The 15,249-nt window shown below is 43.9% G+C and overlaps 1 protein-coding gene across 1 annotated transcript; it reads left to right on the top strand.

The window, feature by feature from the left end:
• Positions 1 to 204: 204 nt before the first annotated feature.
• LOC127922250 (zinc finger protein 728-like) lies at positions 205 to 14,970 on the top strand. The gene is made up of 4 exons (XM_052505874.1): positions 205 to 403; positions 9,584 to 9,778; positions 13,437 to 13,613; positions 14,831 to 14,970. The coding sequence occupies exons 1-4, from the start codon at positions 211 to 213 to the stop codon at positions 14,968 to 14,970; spliced, it is 705 nt and encodes a 234-aa protein (XP_052361834.1). The 5' UTR covers positions 205 to 210.
• The last annotated feature ends 279 nt before the right edge of the window (positions 14,971 to 15,249 follow it).

The following is a 15,249-nucleotide window of genomic DNA, read 5'->3' as shown; positions in this document are numbered from 1 at the left end:
GGTCGTACATTACGTCACCATTTAGCCTATACAAACATGGAGATTGGTGAAATGGCCTTCAGCTAATTGTTTATCTGCAGCGCTTTCCCTGGCATGAAAGTCGGTTCCTCCCATTGTGATTTATATATATTTTATTGTTTTATATTTTATTTTAATTACATGAACATATCTATTTTCCTTTCTTATTAAAGCATCCGCCTCTAGCATACCATGACTGAACCGAGTCCGGCCCAGAGAAGCTCACAGCCAGGTCAAGAGATGGCGTCAGTGAAGCTGGAGGACTGCAGTCAAACACTGGAGCTCAATGTGATTGTCAAAAAAGAGGAAGAGGAGGATGAGAGAAGAACCGAGGAAGAGAACGGAGGAGTAGAACAGGAGAGGGAAGACGGTAACGTTGACTCGGGTGAGTCTAAGATGCCTACACCTGCCACTGGATGTAGACCCCGACATTGGGTGAATGCGTCTTCTGTACAGGGGGGAGTTTTGTTAAGAGCCCATTCGCTCAATCTGAATATTAACACGAGTCGCTTGCGGTACGGTTTTGGAAGGATAAGGACCTTTTTATAATTTTCAACAAAAAAACAAAAGGTTAAATTGATACACACCTTGATAGGGTTATTGTTCCCATACGGTCATATCTTCAAGTTACAGCGCTTGTTTATGGAAAACAGATGGAATACAAGAGGCGACCACCTGTGCCAATTAGCTGTCTATAGCCAATTAGCTGTCTATAGCCAATTTTTGCTGTCTATAGCCAATGGTAGCTGCCTATAGTGGCCAATTTGTTCCCTGTCTTATTAGCTTAGCTGTCTATAGCCAATTGTTTGCTGTCTATAGCCAATTAGCTGTCTATAGCATGCCATCATAACACCTGTGTGTAAGTGTAACTTTGTCCACGACTGGGAAGAGTAGTGGAAGTGTAGTTTAGTAGGATGGAGGCTGGATGGAGACTCCATAGCTGTATGGATCTGTAACTGCTACAGTGTAGTTTAGTAGGATGGAGGCTGTATGGATCTGTTACTGGTGTAGTTTAGTAGGATGGAGGCTGTATGGATCTGTAACTGCTACAGTGTAGTTTAGTAGGATGGATGGATCTGTAACTGAGTTTGTTACTACTACAGTGTAGTTTAGTAGGATGGAGGCTGTATGGATCTGTAACTACTACAGTGTAGTTTAGTAGGATGGAGGCTGTATGGATCTGTAACTACTACAGTGTAGTTTAGTAGGATGGAGGCTGTATGGATCTGTAACTACTACAGTGTAGTTTAGTAGGATGGAGGCTGTATGGATCTGTAACTACTACAGTGTAGTTTAGTAGGATGGAGGCTGTATGGATCTGTAACTACTACAGTGTAGTTTAGTAGGATGGAGTTTAGTAGGATGGAGGCTGTATGGATCTGTAACTACTACAGTGTAGTTTAGTAGGATGGAGGCTGTATGGATCTGTAACTACTACAGTGTAGTTTAGTAGGATGGAGGCTGTATGGATCTGTAACTACTACAGTGTAGTTTAGTAGGATGGAGGCTGTATGGATCTGTAACTACTACAGTGTAGTTTAGTAGGATGGAGGCTGTATGGATCTGTTACTACTACAGTGTAGTTTAGTAGGATGGAGGCTGTATGGATCTGTAACTACTACAGTAGTTTAGTAGGATGGAGGCTGTATGGATCTGTAACTACTACAGTGTAGTTTAGTAGGATGGAGGCTGTATGGATCTGTAACTACTACAGTATAGTTTAGTAGGATGGAGGCTGTATGGATCTGTAACTACTACAGTGTAGTTTAGTAGGATGGAGGCTGTATGGATCTGTAACTACTACAGTGTAGTTTAGTAGGATGGAGGCTGTATGGATCTGTAACTACTACAGTGTAGTTTAGTAGGATGGAGGCTGTATGGATCTGTAACTACTACAGTGTAGTTTAGTAGGATGGCTGTATGGATCTGTAACTACTACAGTGTAGTTTAGTAGGATGGAGGCTGTATGGATCTGTAACTGCTACAGTGTAGTTTAGTAGGATGGAGGCTGTATGGATCTGTAACTACTACAGTGTAGTTTAGTAGGATGGAGGCTGTATGGATCTGTAACTACTACAGTGTAGTTTAGTAGGATGGAGGCTGTATGGATCTGTAACTACTACAGTGTAGTTTAGTAGGATGGAGGCTGTATGGATCTGTAACTGCTACAGTGTAGTTTAGTAGGATGGAGGCTGTATGGATCTGTAACTACTACAGTGTAGTTTAGTAGGATGGAGGCTGTATGGATCTGTAACTACTACAGTGTAGTTTAGTAGGATGGAGGCTGTATGGATCTGTAACTACTACAGTGTAGTTTAGTAGGATGGAGGCTGTATGGATCTGTAACTAGTTTACTGTACTAACTAGTGTAGTTTAGTAGGATGGAGGCTGTATGGATCTGTAACTGCTACAGTGTAGTTTAGTAGGATGAAGGCTGGGTATGATCTGTAACTACTACAGTGTAGTTTAGTAGGATGGAGGCTGTATGGATCTGTAACTACTACAGTGTAGTTTAGTAGGATGGAGGCTGTATGGATCTGTAACTGCTACAGTGTAGTTTAGTAGGAGTTTAGTAGGATGAAGGCTGTATGGATCTGTAACTACTACAGTGTAGTTTAGTAGGATGGAGGCTGTATGGATCTGTAACTACTACAGTGTAGTTTAGTAGGATGGAGGCTGTATGGATCTGTAACTGCTACAGTGTAGTTTAGTAGGATGGAGGCTGTATGGTTTATAGGATGGAGGCTGTATGGATCTGTAACTACTACAGTGTAGTTTAGTAGGATGAAGGCTGTATGGATCTGTAACTACTACAGTGTAGTTTAGTAGGATGGAGGCTGTATGGATCTGTAACTACTACAGTGTAGTTTAGTAGGATGGAGGCTGTATGGATCTGTAACTACCCACAGTGTAGTTTAGTAGGATGGAGGCTGTATGGATCTGTAACTACTACAGTGTAGTTTAGTAGGATGGAAGGCTGTATGGATCTGTATGGATGAAGGCTGTGGATCTGTAACTACTACAGTGTAGTTTAGTAGGATGAAGGCTGTATGGATCTGTAACTACTACAGTATTTGAAGGATTCTTTCTCACCGATGAAAGATAAGGGCCATTTGTTTTGAAAGCCTTATCTCAAGCAATGATTATTGATGTTTCTCAACATTAAAACATGAGGGCTGAAAACTGTAGGGAGAAGGCAGAATGCTGCCTAGAGTTACAGAGAGCTTGGTTGCTCTAATATGAGTTTTGGTTGCTTTAATCCTAATAGGAGTTTTAGGTTGCTAGGTTACATCCTAATAGGAGTTTTAGGTTGCTGGTTACATCCTAATAGGAGTTTTAGGTTGCATCTAATAGGAGTTTTTAGGTTACTAGGTTACATCCTAATAGGAGTTTTAGGTTGCTTGGTTACATCTAATAGGAGTTTTAGGTTGCTAGGTTACATCCTAATAGGAGTTTTTTAGGTTGCTAGGTTACATCCTAATAGGAGTTTAGGTTGCATCTAATAGGGAGTTTTAGTAGTTGGAGGCTTATGTTACATCTAATAGGAGTTTTTAGAGAGCTAGTTTAAATCTAATAGGAGTTTTGAAGAGGTTACATCCTAATCTAGTTTTAAAATATATAATAAATCATTTTGAAACATTCAAATCCTTCAGCGTTTGGTTGAGCCTTTCTGGAGGGCCAAATAGCAGGGGCGGGGTGACAACTTAGGGACTATCCCATTTGGTTCAATGCTGCCTAGGCAAGCTCAATCACACAGAAGAAGCATTTGAATGGTTTCAAATGAGTATTTGAACCCAGGTCTGCTATAGTTCAGAGAGTAGTTAGTAGCATAGTAGTAGCATAGTAGCATAGTAGTAGTAGCATAGTGCACTATATAGGAATAGTGTGTCATCCTAATAGGCCAATATGTTGATGTTGATGTTGTTCCAGTAGATATGGAAGAAGAGGTTGCTTGGACATCCAGGAAGGAGGAGGTGTGGCCAGGGTAATAAGGATAGGATAAGGGGATTTTAGGTTGCTAGTTCCTTCTCAAGATTTAGATGCACTATTGTAAAGTGACTGTTCCACTGGATGCCATAAGGTGAATGCACCAATTTGTAAGTTTCTGGATAAGAGCGCTGCTAAATTGTAAAATGTAAATGTACACTAGCCAGGGTATAGACTAGATGTATGTATTATCCCAAGACCTTATTATGTGAATATTGATTGATTTTAAATTGATTAGGTAATTAAAAGTAGCGTAGTGAGCAGCTGAAGAAATAGCCACGACATGACACAACACGGTTCAATTGCTCCAGGCAAGCTCAATCAATAGAACAACACGAATGGACCTGAATACTATTTGAACCCAACACGACACAACATGCTATATGACAGTAGTAGACACAACACGACCGTAGTACACGATATGACACAACATACGACACAACGACACAACCGCGATGACACAACCGACACGACCGCATAATATGACACAACACGATGACCGCGATATGACACAACACGACGCAGTAGACATGGAAGAAGCTATAGAATAGTGTGTCATTCCGACCAGGCCAATGACAGGACCGAGGAGGACGAAGGAGGAGGTGACACAACCCAGACCAAGGATAGGACAAGTAATCACAACACACATGACACCTTTTAAGATTTAGACACACTATTGTAAAGTGACTGTTCCACTGGACAACATAACACAAATGACCAATTTGTAAGTCGACACGATAAGAGCGTCTGACTAAATGACACAAATGTAAATGTAAATGACACTAGCCAGGACATAGACTAGATGTATGTATTATCCCAAGACCTTATTATGTGAATATTGACATGATTTTAAATTGATTAGGTAAATTAAAAGTAGTGAAGACAACACAACTGACACAACACGCACGACGAAGACATGACACGGCATGACACAACACGACACGATATGACACGCCCACAACACGACACGACACGATATGACGACACAACATGACACGGATACGACACAACACGACCGATATGACACAACACGACACGATACGACATGACACGACACAACACGATATGACACAACACGACACGACACATAACACAACACGCGACACGACATGACACAACATGACACAACATGACATAACACAACATGACATGACATGACATGACACAACATGACACAACATGACACGACACAACATAACACAACACGACATGACACAACACGACACAACATGACATAACACAACATAACACAACATAACATGACATGACACAACACGACACGACATGACACAACACAACATGACACAACATGACACGACACAACACGACACAACACGACATAACACGACATAACACAACATAACATGACACGACACAACACGACACGACATAACACAACACACATGACACGACACAACATGACACAACATGACACAACATGACACACGACATGACATGACACGACACACAACATGACACAACACGACACGACATGACACAACACGACACAACACGACATGACATGAACATAACATGACACAACATGACATAACACAACATGACACAACATGACACGACACGACACGACATGACACGACATGACATAACACAACATGACACAACACGACATGACATAACACAACATAACATGACGACATGACATAACACAACATGACACAACACTAATACCGACATGACACGACATGACACGACATGACATAACACAACATGACACAACACGACATGACACAACACGACATAATATAACATAACATAATATAACATAACATAATATAACATAACATAATATAACATAACATAATATAAATATAACATAATATAACATAACATAATATAACATAACATGACACAAACAATTATTCAGGATAAAAACACTGAGGTCCAAAAAGCTTATTTCCACAGTGGTCCTGTGAGATGGCAGGTTATTACATCCACTGTGAGATGGCAGGTTATTATTTCCACTGTGAGATGGCAGGTTATTATTTCCACTGTGATGGCAGGTTATGACACGACATGACACAACATGACACGACATGACACAACATAACACGACATGACACAACATAACACGACATGACACGACACAACATGACATGACATGACACAACATGACACAACATGACACAACATGACATGACACAACATGACACAACATGACATGACACAACATGACACAACATGACACAACATGACCTGACACGACATGACACAACATGACATGACACAACATGACACGACATAACACGACGTGACATGACACAACACGACACGACATGACACAACATGACACGACATGACATGACACAACATGACACGACATGACACAACATGACACGACATGACACAACATGACACGACATGACACAACATAACATGACATGACACAACATAACACGACATGACACAACATAACATGACATGACACAACATAACACGACATGACACAACATAACACGACATGACACGACACAACACGACATGACACAACATGACACGACATGACACAACATGACACAACATGACACAACATGACATGACACAACATAACACGACACGACATGACACAACATGACACAACATGACCTGACCACGACATGACATGACACAACATGACCTGACACAACATGACACAACATGACATGACACAACATGACATGACACAACATGACACAACATGACATGACACGACACGACACGACATGACACAACATGACACAACATAACACAACATGACATGACACAACATGACACAACATGACATGACACAACATGACACAACATGACACAACATGACCTGACACGACATGACACAACATGACATGACACAACATGACATGACACAACATGACACAACATGACATGACACAACATGACACAACATGACATGACACAACATGACACAACATGACCTGACACGACATGACATGACACAACATGACCTGACACAACATGACATGACACAACATGACACAACATAACACAACATAACACGACATGACACAACATGACACGACATGACATGACACAACATGACACAACATGACCTGACACGACATGACATGACACAACATGACCTGACACAACATGACACAACATGACATGACACAACATGACACGACATGACACAACATAACACGACATGACACAACATGACACGACATGACACAACATGACACGACATGACACAACATGACACGACATGACACAACATAACACAACATAACACGACATGACACAACATAACACGACATGACACAACATGACACAACATGACCTGACACGACATGACATGACACAACATGACCTGACACAACATGACACAACATGACATGACACAACATGACACAACATGACACAACATGACCTGACACAACATGACACAACATGACATAACACAACATGACATGACACAACATGACACAACATGACATGACACAACACAACATAACATAACACAACATGACACAACATAACACAACATGACCTGACACAACATGACACAAAGTACCAGAATGTGTCCCCTCCCCAAGGAGCTCTTCATTCTACAGGGAACTAAGTTAGAGCTCTCTCTGGTGGAGTACTGATGGGAGGCATTTATATTATAAAGTGTTTTAGATCTTTTGGTTTGACATTTTACAGGACTTGTTACTGTTAAAAGAGAAGAAGAGGAGGAGGGGGTCAGAGAGGAGGAGGATGGAGAGGAGGAGATTGGGGACAGAGAGGAGGAGGACGGAGAGGAGGAGGTTGGGGACAGAGAGGGAGGAGAGACAGGACCAACCCAGGTAATTAATCACTGATCAAAACATCCAGATGGAGCTACAGTATATTGAGACCAGTTTCAGATGACTAAGGAGGTTGGGGACCAACCAGGTAATCCCTGATCAGAACATCAGAGACCAGTTTCAGATGACTAAGGAGGTTGGAGACAGGACCAACCAGGTAATCCCTGATCAGAACATCAGAGACCAGTTTCAGATGACTAAGGAGGTTGGGGACAGGACCAACCAGGTAAAGGAGGCTCCCTGATCAGAACATCAGAGACCAGTTTCAGATGACTAAGGAGGTTGGGGACAGGACCAACCAGGTAATCCCTGATCAGAACATCAGAGACCAGTTTCAGATGACTATGGAGGTTGGGGACAGGACTAACCAGGTAATCCCTGATCAGAACATCAGAGACCAGTTTCAGATGACTAAGGAGGTTGGGGACAGGACCAACCAGGTAATCCCGGATCAGAACATCAGAGACCAGTTTCAGATGACTAAGGAGGTTGGGGACAGGACCAACCAGGTAATCCCTGATCAGAACATCAGAGACCAGTTTCAGATGACTAAGGAGGTTGGGGACAGGACCAACCAGGTAATCCCTGATCAGAACATCAGAGACCAGTTTCAGATGACTAAGGAGGTTGGGGACAGGACCCAACCAGGTAATCCCTGATCAGAACATCAGAGACCAGTTTCAGATGACTAAGGAGGTTGGGGACAGGACCAACCAGGTAATCCCTGATCCATCAGAGACCAGTGGAGGTTGGGGACAGGACCAACAGAACATCAGAGACCAGTTTCAGATGACTAAGGAGGTTGGGGACAGGACCAACCAGGTAATCCCTGATCAGAACATCAGAGACCAGTTTCAGATGACTAAGGAGGTTGGGGACAGGACCAACCAGGTAATCAGAACAGAACATCAGAGACCAGTTTCAGATGACTAAGGAGGTTGGGGACAGGACCCAACCAGGTAATCCCGGATCAGAACATCAGAGACCAGTTTCAGATGACTAAGGAGGTTGGGGACAGGACCAACCAGGTGGGGACAGGACCAACCAGGTAATCCCTGATCAGAACATCAGAGACCAGTTTCAGATGACTAAGGAGGTTGGGGACAGGACCCAACCAGGTAATCCCTGATCAGAACATCAGAGACCAGTTTCAGATGACTAAGGAGGTTGGGGACAGGACCAACCAGGTAATCCCTGAGAACATAGACCAGTTTCAGATGACTAAGGAGGTTGGGGACAGGACTCAGAACATCAGAGACCAGTTTCAGATGACTAAGGAGGTTGGGGACAGGACCCAACCAGGTAATCCCTGATCAGAACATCAGAGACCAGTTTCAGATGACTAAGGAGGTTGGGGACAGGACCCAACCAGGTAATCCCTGATCAGAACATCAGAGACCAGTTTCATGGAACCCAGTTCCCTATCAGAACATCAGAGCACTACTTTTGAGAAGGGCCCAGAGGGCTGAGTGACTGCTTATAGTTGTCAATCTTGTATGTACTAAACTGTGCCCCCTAACCAAATAACTCCTGATCAGTTTACATTGAAAGGGGTCCAAGAGGAGTCATCTTCCCTTTCTACCTTCCTACATACCAATGCATAGTGTTGTATACAGTATAATAAACTGGGTGGTTCGAGCCCTGTATGCTGATTGGCTAACAACCAGTTTATAACAGCAATAAGGAACCTCTGGGGTTTGTGATATATGGCCAATATACCACGGCTAAGGGCTGTGTCCAGGGACTCCTGTTTAACCCCTGTGATGTTGTTATAGAAACAGGAGAGGGTGCCAGCTCAGACAAAGAGAGACCGTTCCTCTGCTCCCAGTGTGGTAAGCGGTTCACTGCACCAAGCAGCCTGAAGACTCACATGCAGAGACACAGCGGAGAGAAACCCCACCAGTGCTCCTTCTGTGGGAAGCGCTTCCTACGATCCACAGACCTGAAGAGACACCAGATGATCCACAAAGGTAAGAGAGACACCCAAACACCCGACGCTCCTCTCCCACCCGGGGTCGCTCCTCTCTCTCACCCGGGGTCGCTCCTCTCTCTCACCCGGCGTCGCTCCTCTCTCACCCGGCGTCGCTCCTCTCTCTCCCGGCGTCGCTCCTCTCTCTCACCCGGTATCGCTCCTCTCTCTCCCGGCGTCGCTCCTCTCTCTCCCGGCGTCGCTCCTCTCTCTCCCGGCGTCGCTCCCCTCCCACCCGGCGTCGCTCCTCTCTCACCCGGCGTCGCTCCTCTCTCACCCGGCGTCGCTCCTCTCTCACCCGGCGTCGCTCCTCTCTCACCCGGCGTCGCTCCTCTCTCACCCGGCGTCGCTCCTCTCTCACCCGGCGTCTCTTCTCTCTCACCCGGCGTCGCTCCTCTCTCACAAGGCGTCGCTCCTCTCTCACCCGACGTCGCTCCTCTCAAACACCCGGCGTCGCTCCTCTCTCACCCCGGCGTCGCTCCTCTCTCACCCGGCGTCGCTCCTCTCTCACCCGGCGTTGCTCCTCTCTCTCCCGAGCGTTGCTCCTCTCTCTCCCTCCCGGCGTCGCTCCTCTCTCTCCCTCCCGGCGTCGCTCCTCTCTCACCAGGCGTCGCTCCTCTCTCACCCGGCGTCGCTCCTCTCTCACATCTCTCTGTTGGAACACTGTCAATCAACGTGTCCACACCAGTGCACCTGTTTATCAGTTAAATAAGTTGATCTATACGGTGTAGGTTCATTCCCATGTAAAATGACCCCATGAGCACCAACGTGAAGTTCATTGGAGCGTGTCAAATTGTGTGTCAAATGAAAGCAGAGAGTCTATATTTTGAAGAAATTAAGGCATACATACATTTGAACCATTTTCCATCCATGTGAATAAGCTTATTGGATGGACAAGGGTTCCTAAAAAAACATCTACCAGAAAAAGTCTTAGAAGAAATACATCAAAACACAATAATATTGAAGTAAAAACCCTGCCAACTAATATCAATTCTTATATTTAGTTTTGGATAAATTTAACTGAATCGTTGCCTCGTTACTAAAAACCACATATCTTTAAGATATTTCCTCATAAGGAGGATAATGAAAGTTCACAAATGTAACAAGTAAATGTAGAACTACCAATTTAGCTATAATGTTTTTACTGATATCAATTTTGTTTATGAATTCGAAATTCTTTGACCCCCCGCAAATAATTTTTGGGGCACATAATCACGTAAACAAGTCTACAAGTTGTGACCGGAAATGACAACCAAAAGATACAAGGAATTGGTCGTTTTGGTGCTCTGTAAGGTAGTGTTGGTGCTCTGTAAGGTAGTGTTGGTGCTCTGTAAGGTAGTGTTGGTGCCTGTAAGGTAGTGTTGGTGCTCTGTACCCCTCTGTAAGGTTCAGTGTTGGTGCTCTGTAAGTAGTGTTGGTGCTCTGTAAGGTAGTGTTGGTGTCTGTATAGTTCAAATTGTGTGCTCAAAGTAGTGTTGGTGCTCAGTATAGTACTATATTTGGTGCTCTGTAAGGTAGTGTTGGTGCTCTTAAGGTAGTGTTACATACATGCTCTGTACTGAAGTTCATTTTACCATACAGTCCTGTGGAGTATAGTTCATTATAGTACCATACAGTCCTGTCCTAGTTCATCTATAGTACCATACAGTCCTGTATAGTTCAGTATAGTACCATACAGTCCTGTGGAATAGTTCACATAGTACCATACAGTCCTGTACTGTGGAGTATAGTTCATTATAAACCATACAGTCCTGTACTGGGAGTATAGTTCATTATAGTACCATACAGTCCTGTGGATATAGTTCAGTATAGTACCATACAGTCCTGTGGAGTATAGTTCATTATAGTACCATACAGTCTGTTATAGTTCATTATAGTACCATACAGTCCTGGGGAGTATAGTTCACTATAGTACCATACAGTCCCTGTAACAGTTCATGTAGTACCATACAGTCCTGTGGAGTATAGTTCATTATAGTACCATACAGTCCTGTTTATAGTTCATTATAGTACCATACAGTCCTGTACTGTGGAGTATAGTTCATTATAGTACCATACAGTCCTGGGGAGTATAGTTCATTATAGTACCATACAGTCCTGTCCTGGAAGTATAGTTCATTATAGTACCATACAGTCCTGGGTTCATTATAGTACCATACAGTCCTGTAGTATAGTTCATTATAGTACCATACAGTCCTGTGGAGTATAGTTCAGTATAGTACCATACAGTCCTGTACTGGAAGTATAGTTCATTATAGTACCATACAGTCCTGTGGAGTATAGTTCACTATAGTACCATACAGTCATGTGGAGTATAGTTCATTATAGTACCATACAGTCCTGTAGTATAGTTCACTATAGTACCATACAGTCATGTGGAGTATAGTTCATTATAGTACCATACAGTCCTGTGGAGTATAGTTCATTATAGTACCATCCATACAGTCCTGTACTGTGGAGTATAGTTCATTATAGTACCATACAGTCCTGTGGAGTATAGTTCATTATAGTACCATACAGTCCTGTGGAGTATAGTTCATTATAGTACCATACAGTCCTGTGGAGTATAGTTCAGTATAGTACCATACAGTCCTGTGGAGTATAGTTCATTATAGTACCATACAGTCCTGTGGAGTATAGTTCATTATAGTACCATACAGTCCTGGGGAGTATAGTTCATTATAGTACCATACAGTCCTGTGGATTCTAGTTCATTATAGTACCATACAGTCCTGTGGAGTATAGTTCAGTATAGTACCATACCGTCCTGTGGAGTATAGTTCAGTATAGTACCATACAGTCCTGTGGAGTATAGTTCATTATAGTACCATACAGTCCTGTGGAGTATAGTTCATTATAGTACCATACAGTCCTGTGGAGTATAGTTCATTATAGTAGCATACAGTCGTGTGGAGTATAGTTCAGTATAGTACCATACAGTCATGTGGAGTATAGTTCAGTATAGTACCATACAGTCCTGTGGAGTATAGTTCATTATAGTACCATACAGTCCTGTGGAGTATAGTTCATTATAGTACCATACAGTCCTGTGGATTCTAGTTCATTATAGTACCATACAGTCCTGTGGAGTATAGTTCATTATACACCAAATGTGGTTTTGCTGCGGAGCAGATTTAAATAATTGCCCGTGTGTAGAATAATACCCACATATGTAGAGGAGGATGTTGCATATTTACACCCTTTTTTGTAGAGATCTGTTACCGGGTGTAAATCCACTCCACTCACTTCCTTCAAGCTCAATGTGTCCTGTCATAAACTGACACGCAGTTCTTTATGCAGAGTCTTTAAGAAAACCAGGAGATTTCACTGAAATTCCGCTACCAAACTCCCTCACAACTCCTACCAAACTCCCTCACAACTCCTACCAAACTCCCTCACAGTTCTTCCAGTAAATGTGTTTTTTTGGGGGGTCAAATGTTCAGCGTAAACGTAGTCCTTGTGCATAAAGTTGTATGTTCGTTAAAAATCTATGTTTTTTGTTTGTTTTTGTAGAGCATACATTTTACGTTAAAAAAAAATCTGTCTCCATTCAGTTAAAATGTATTTGCCCATATATGCCTAATACTGTATGCGCTGGTGGTGCTGTTCTCTCCTTTGTGTACTGCGGCGGTTTAACCTCTGTGATGTTGTCATTAAAGCAGTCACCTCGGACAGACCGTACCGCTGTTCGGAGTGCGGCAAGACGTTCACCTCGCCCACCAGCCTGAGGATCCACCTGAAGATCCACAGCGAAGACAAACCCCACCAGTGTTCCGTCTGCGGGAAGCGTTTCCTGTGGCTGTGTGTTCTGAAGAGACACCAGGTGGCGCACAAAGGTGAGAGAAACATCTCTCTGCCGGGAAGACACGTCCTGTGTGGCTCATTGGTAGAACGTGACCTTCGCACAAAAGCCCCAGGATCGTGTTCGGAATGACAGAACGGTGCATCGTTGAATTCAGCGGAAACAGTACTGTCCGACTGGTTGTGATTATGGACAGTTACCATAGGGTGTGGTTATAGAGGCTCAGAGGACTCAGAGGACAGTTACCATAGGGTGTGGTTATAGAGGCTCAGAGGACAGTTACCATAGGGTGTGGTTATAGAGGCTCAGAGGACAGTTACCATAGGGTGTGGTTATAGAGGCTCAGAGGACAGTTACCATAGGGTGTGGTTATAGAGGCTCAGAGGACAGTTACCATAGGGTGGTTATAGGTTATAGATAGGCTCAGAGGACAGTTACCATAGGGTGTGGTTATAGAGGCTCAGAGGACAGTTACCATAGGGTGTGGTTATAGAGGCTCAGAGGACAGTTACCATAGGGTGTGGTTATAGAGGCTCAGAGGACAGTTACCATAGGGTGTGGTTATAGAGGCTCAGAGGACAGTTACCATAGGGTGTGGTTATAGAGGCTCAGAGGACAGTTACCATAGGGTGTGGTTATAGAGGCTCAGAGGACAGTTACCATAGGGTGTGGTTATAGAGGCTCAGAGGACAGTTACCATAGGGTGTGGTTATAGAGGCTCAGAGGACAGTTACCATAGGGTGTGGTTATAGAGGCTCAGAGGACAGTTACCATAGGGTGTGGTTATAGAGGCTCAGAGGACAGTTACCATAGGGTGTGGTTATAGAGGCTCAGGCTCAGATAGAGGCTCACAGTTACCATAGGGTGTGGTTATAGAGGCTCAGAGGACAGTTACCATAGGGTGTGGTTATAGAGGCTCAGAGGACAGTTATGTGTTCTATGCTGTTCTTGGTTCTTGCTTCTGTCTCGATGTGTTCTAAAACCTGTGACGTGGTCATTGAAGCAGAGGCGCCACCTCGGACCCAGACAGCCCAGGGATCCCGAGGACAGGGGCAGAAGCTCAGAGGACAGTTACCGGACCCTAAAAGACTGTACCTCTGCTCAGAGTGTGTGGTTATAGAGGTTCACCACAGCAGTTACCATTTACTAAAGTCTCACCATGAAGTCTCACAGTGGGGAGATACACCACCATAGGGTGTGGTTATAGAGGCTCAGAGGACGTCTGTGGGAAGTGTTTCCTGCTGTTTATAGAGGCCAGGACCTCAAGAGATACCAGGAGGATCCACAAAGGTGAGAGGACAGTTACCAAGAGATCCACAAAGGTGATAGAGAGACACCAGGAGATACACAAAGGTGAGAGAGACAGTTACCGGGAGATCTCACGAAGGTAAGAGGCTCAGAGACACCATAGGGAGATAGAGGCACAAAGGTGAGAGAGAGGACACCAGGAGATACACAAAGGTGAGAGAGAGACACCAGGAGATACACAAAGGTGAGAGAGACAGTTACCATAGGGAGATACTCACAAAGGTGAGGGGCTCAGAGACACCGGGTGATACACAAAGGTGTGAGAGAGACACCGGGAGATACACAAAGGTGAGAGAGAGACACCGGGAGATACATAAAGGTGAGAGAGACACCGGGAGATACATAAAGGTGAGAGAGACACC

Source organism: Oncorhynchus keta, unplaced genomic scaffold (genome assembly GCF_023373465.1).
Source record: "Oncorhynchus keta strain PuntledgeMale-10-30-2019 unplaced genomic scaffold, Oket_V2 Un_contig_25002_pilon_pilon, whole genome shotgun sequence".
Classification (NCBI taxonomy): domain Eukaryota; kingdom Metazoa; phylum Chordata; class Actinopteri; order Salmoniformes; family Salmonidae; genus Oncorhynchus; species Oncorhynchus keta.
The sequence above is the reverse complement of the archived record's forward strand: the minus strand, read 5'-3'. Positions and strand labels throughout refer to the sequence as shown.

Bases quoted from the DNA above. Each gene is read 5' to 3' on its own strand.
- LOC127922250 (XM_052505874.1), top strand. From the start codon at position 211: ATGACTGAACCGAGTCCGGCCCAGAGAAGCTCACAGCCAGGTCAAGAG. The intron at 9,779-13,436 runs GTAAGAGAGACA...TTGTCATTAAAG, and splicing joins ACACCAGATGATCCACAAAG to CAGTCACCTCGGACAGACCG. The intron at 13,614-14,830 runs GTGAGAGAAACA...TGCTGTTTATAG, and splicing joins ACACCAGGTGGCGCACAAAG to AGGCCAGGACCTCAAGAGAT.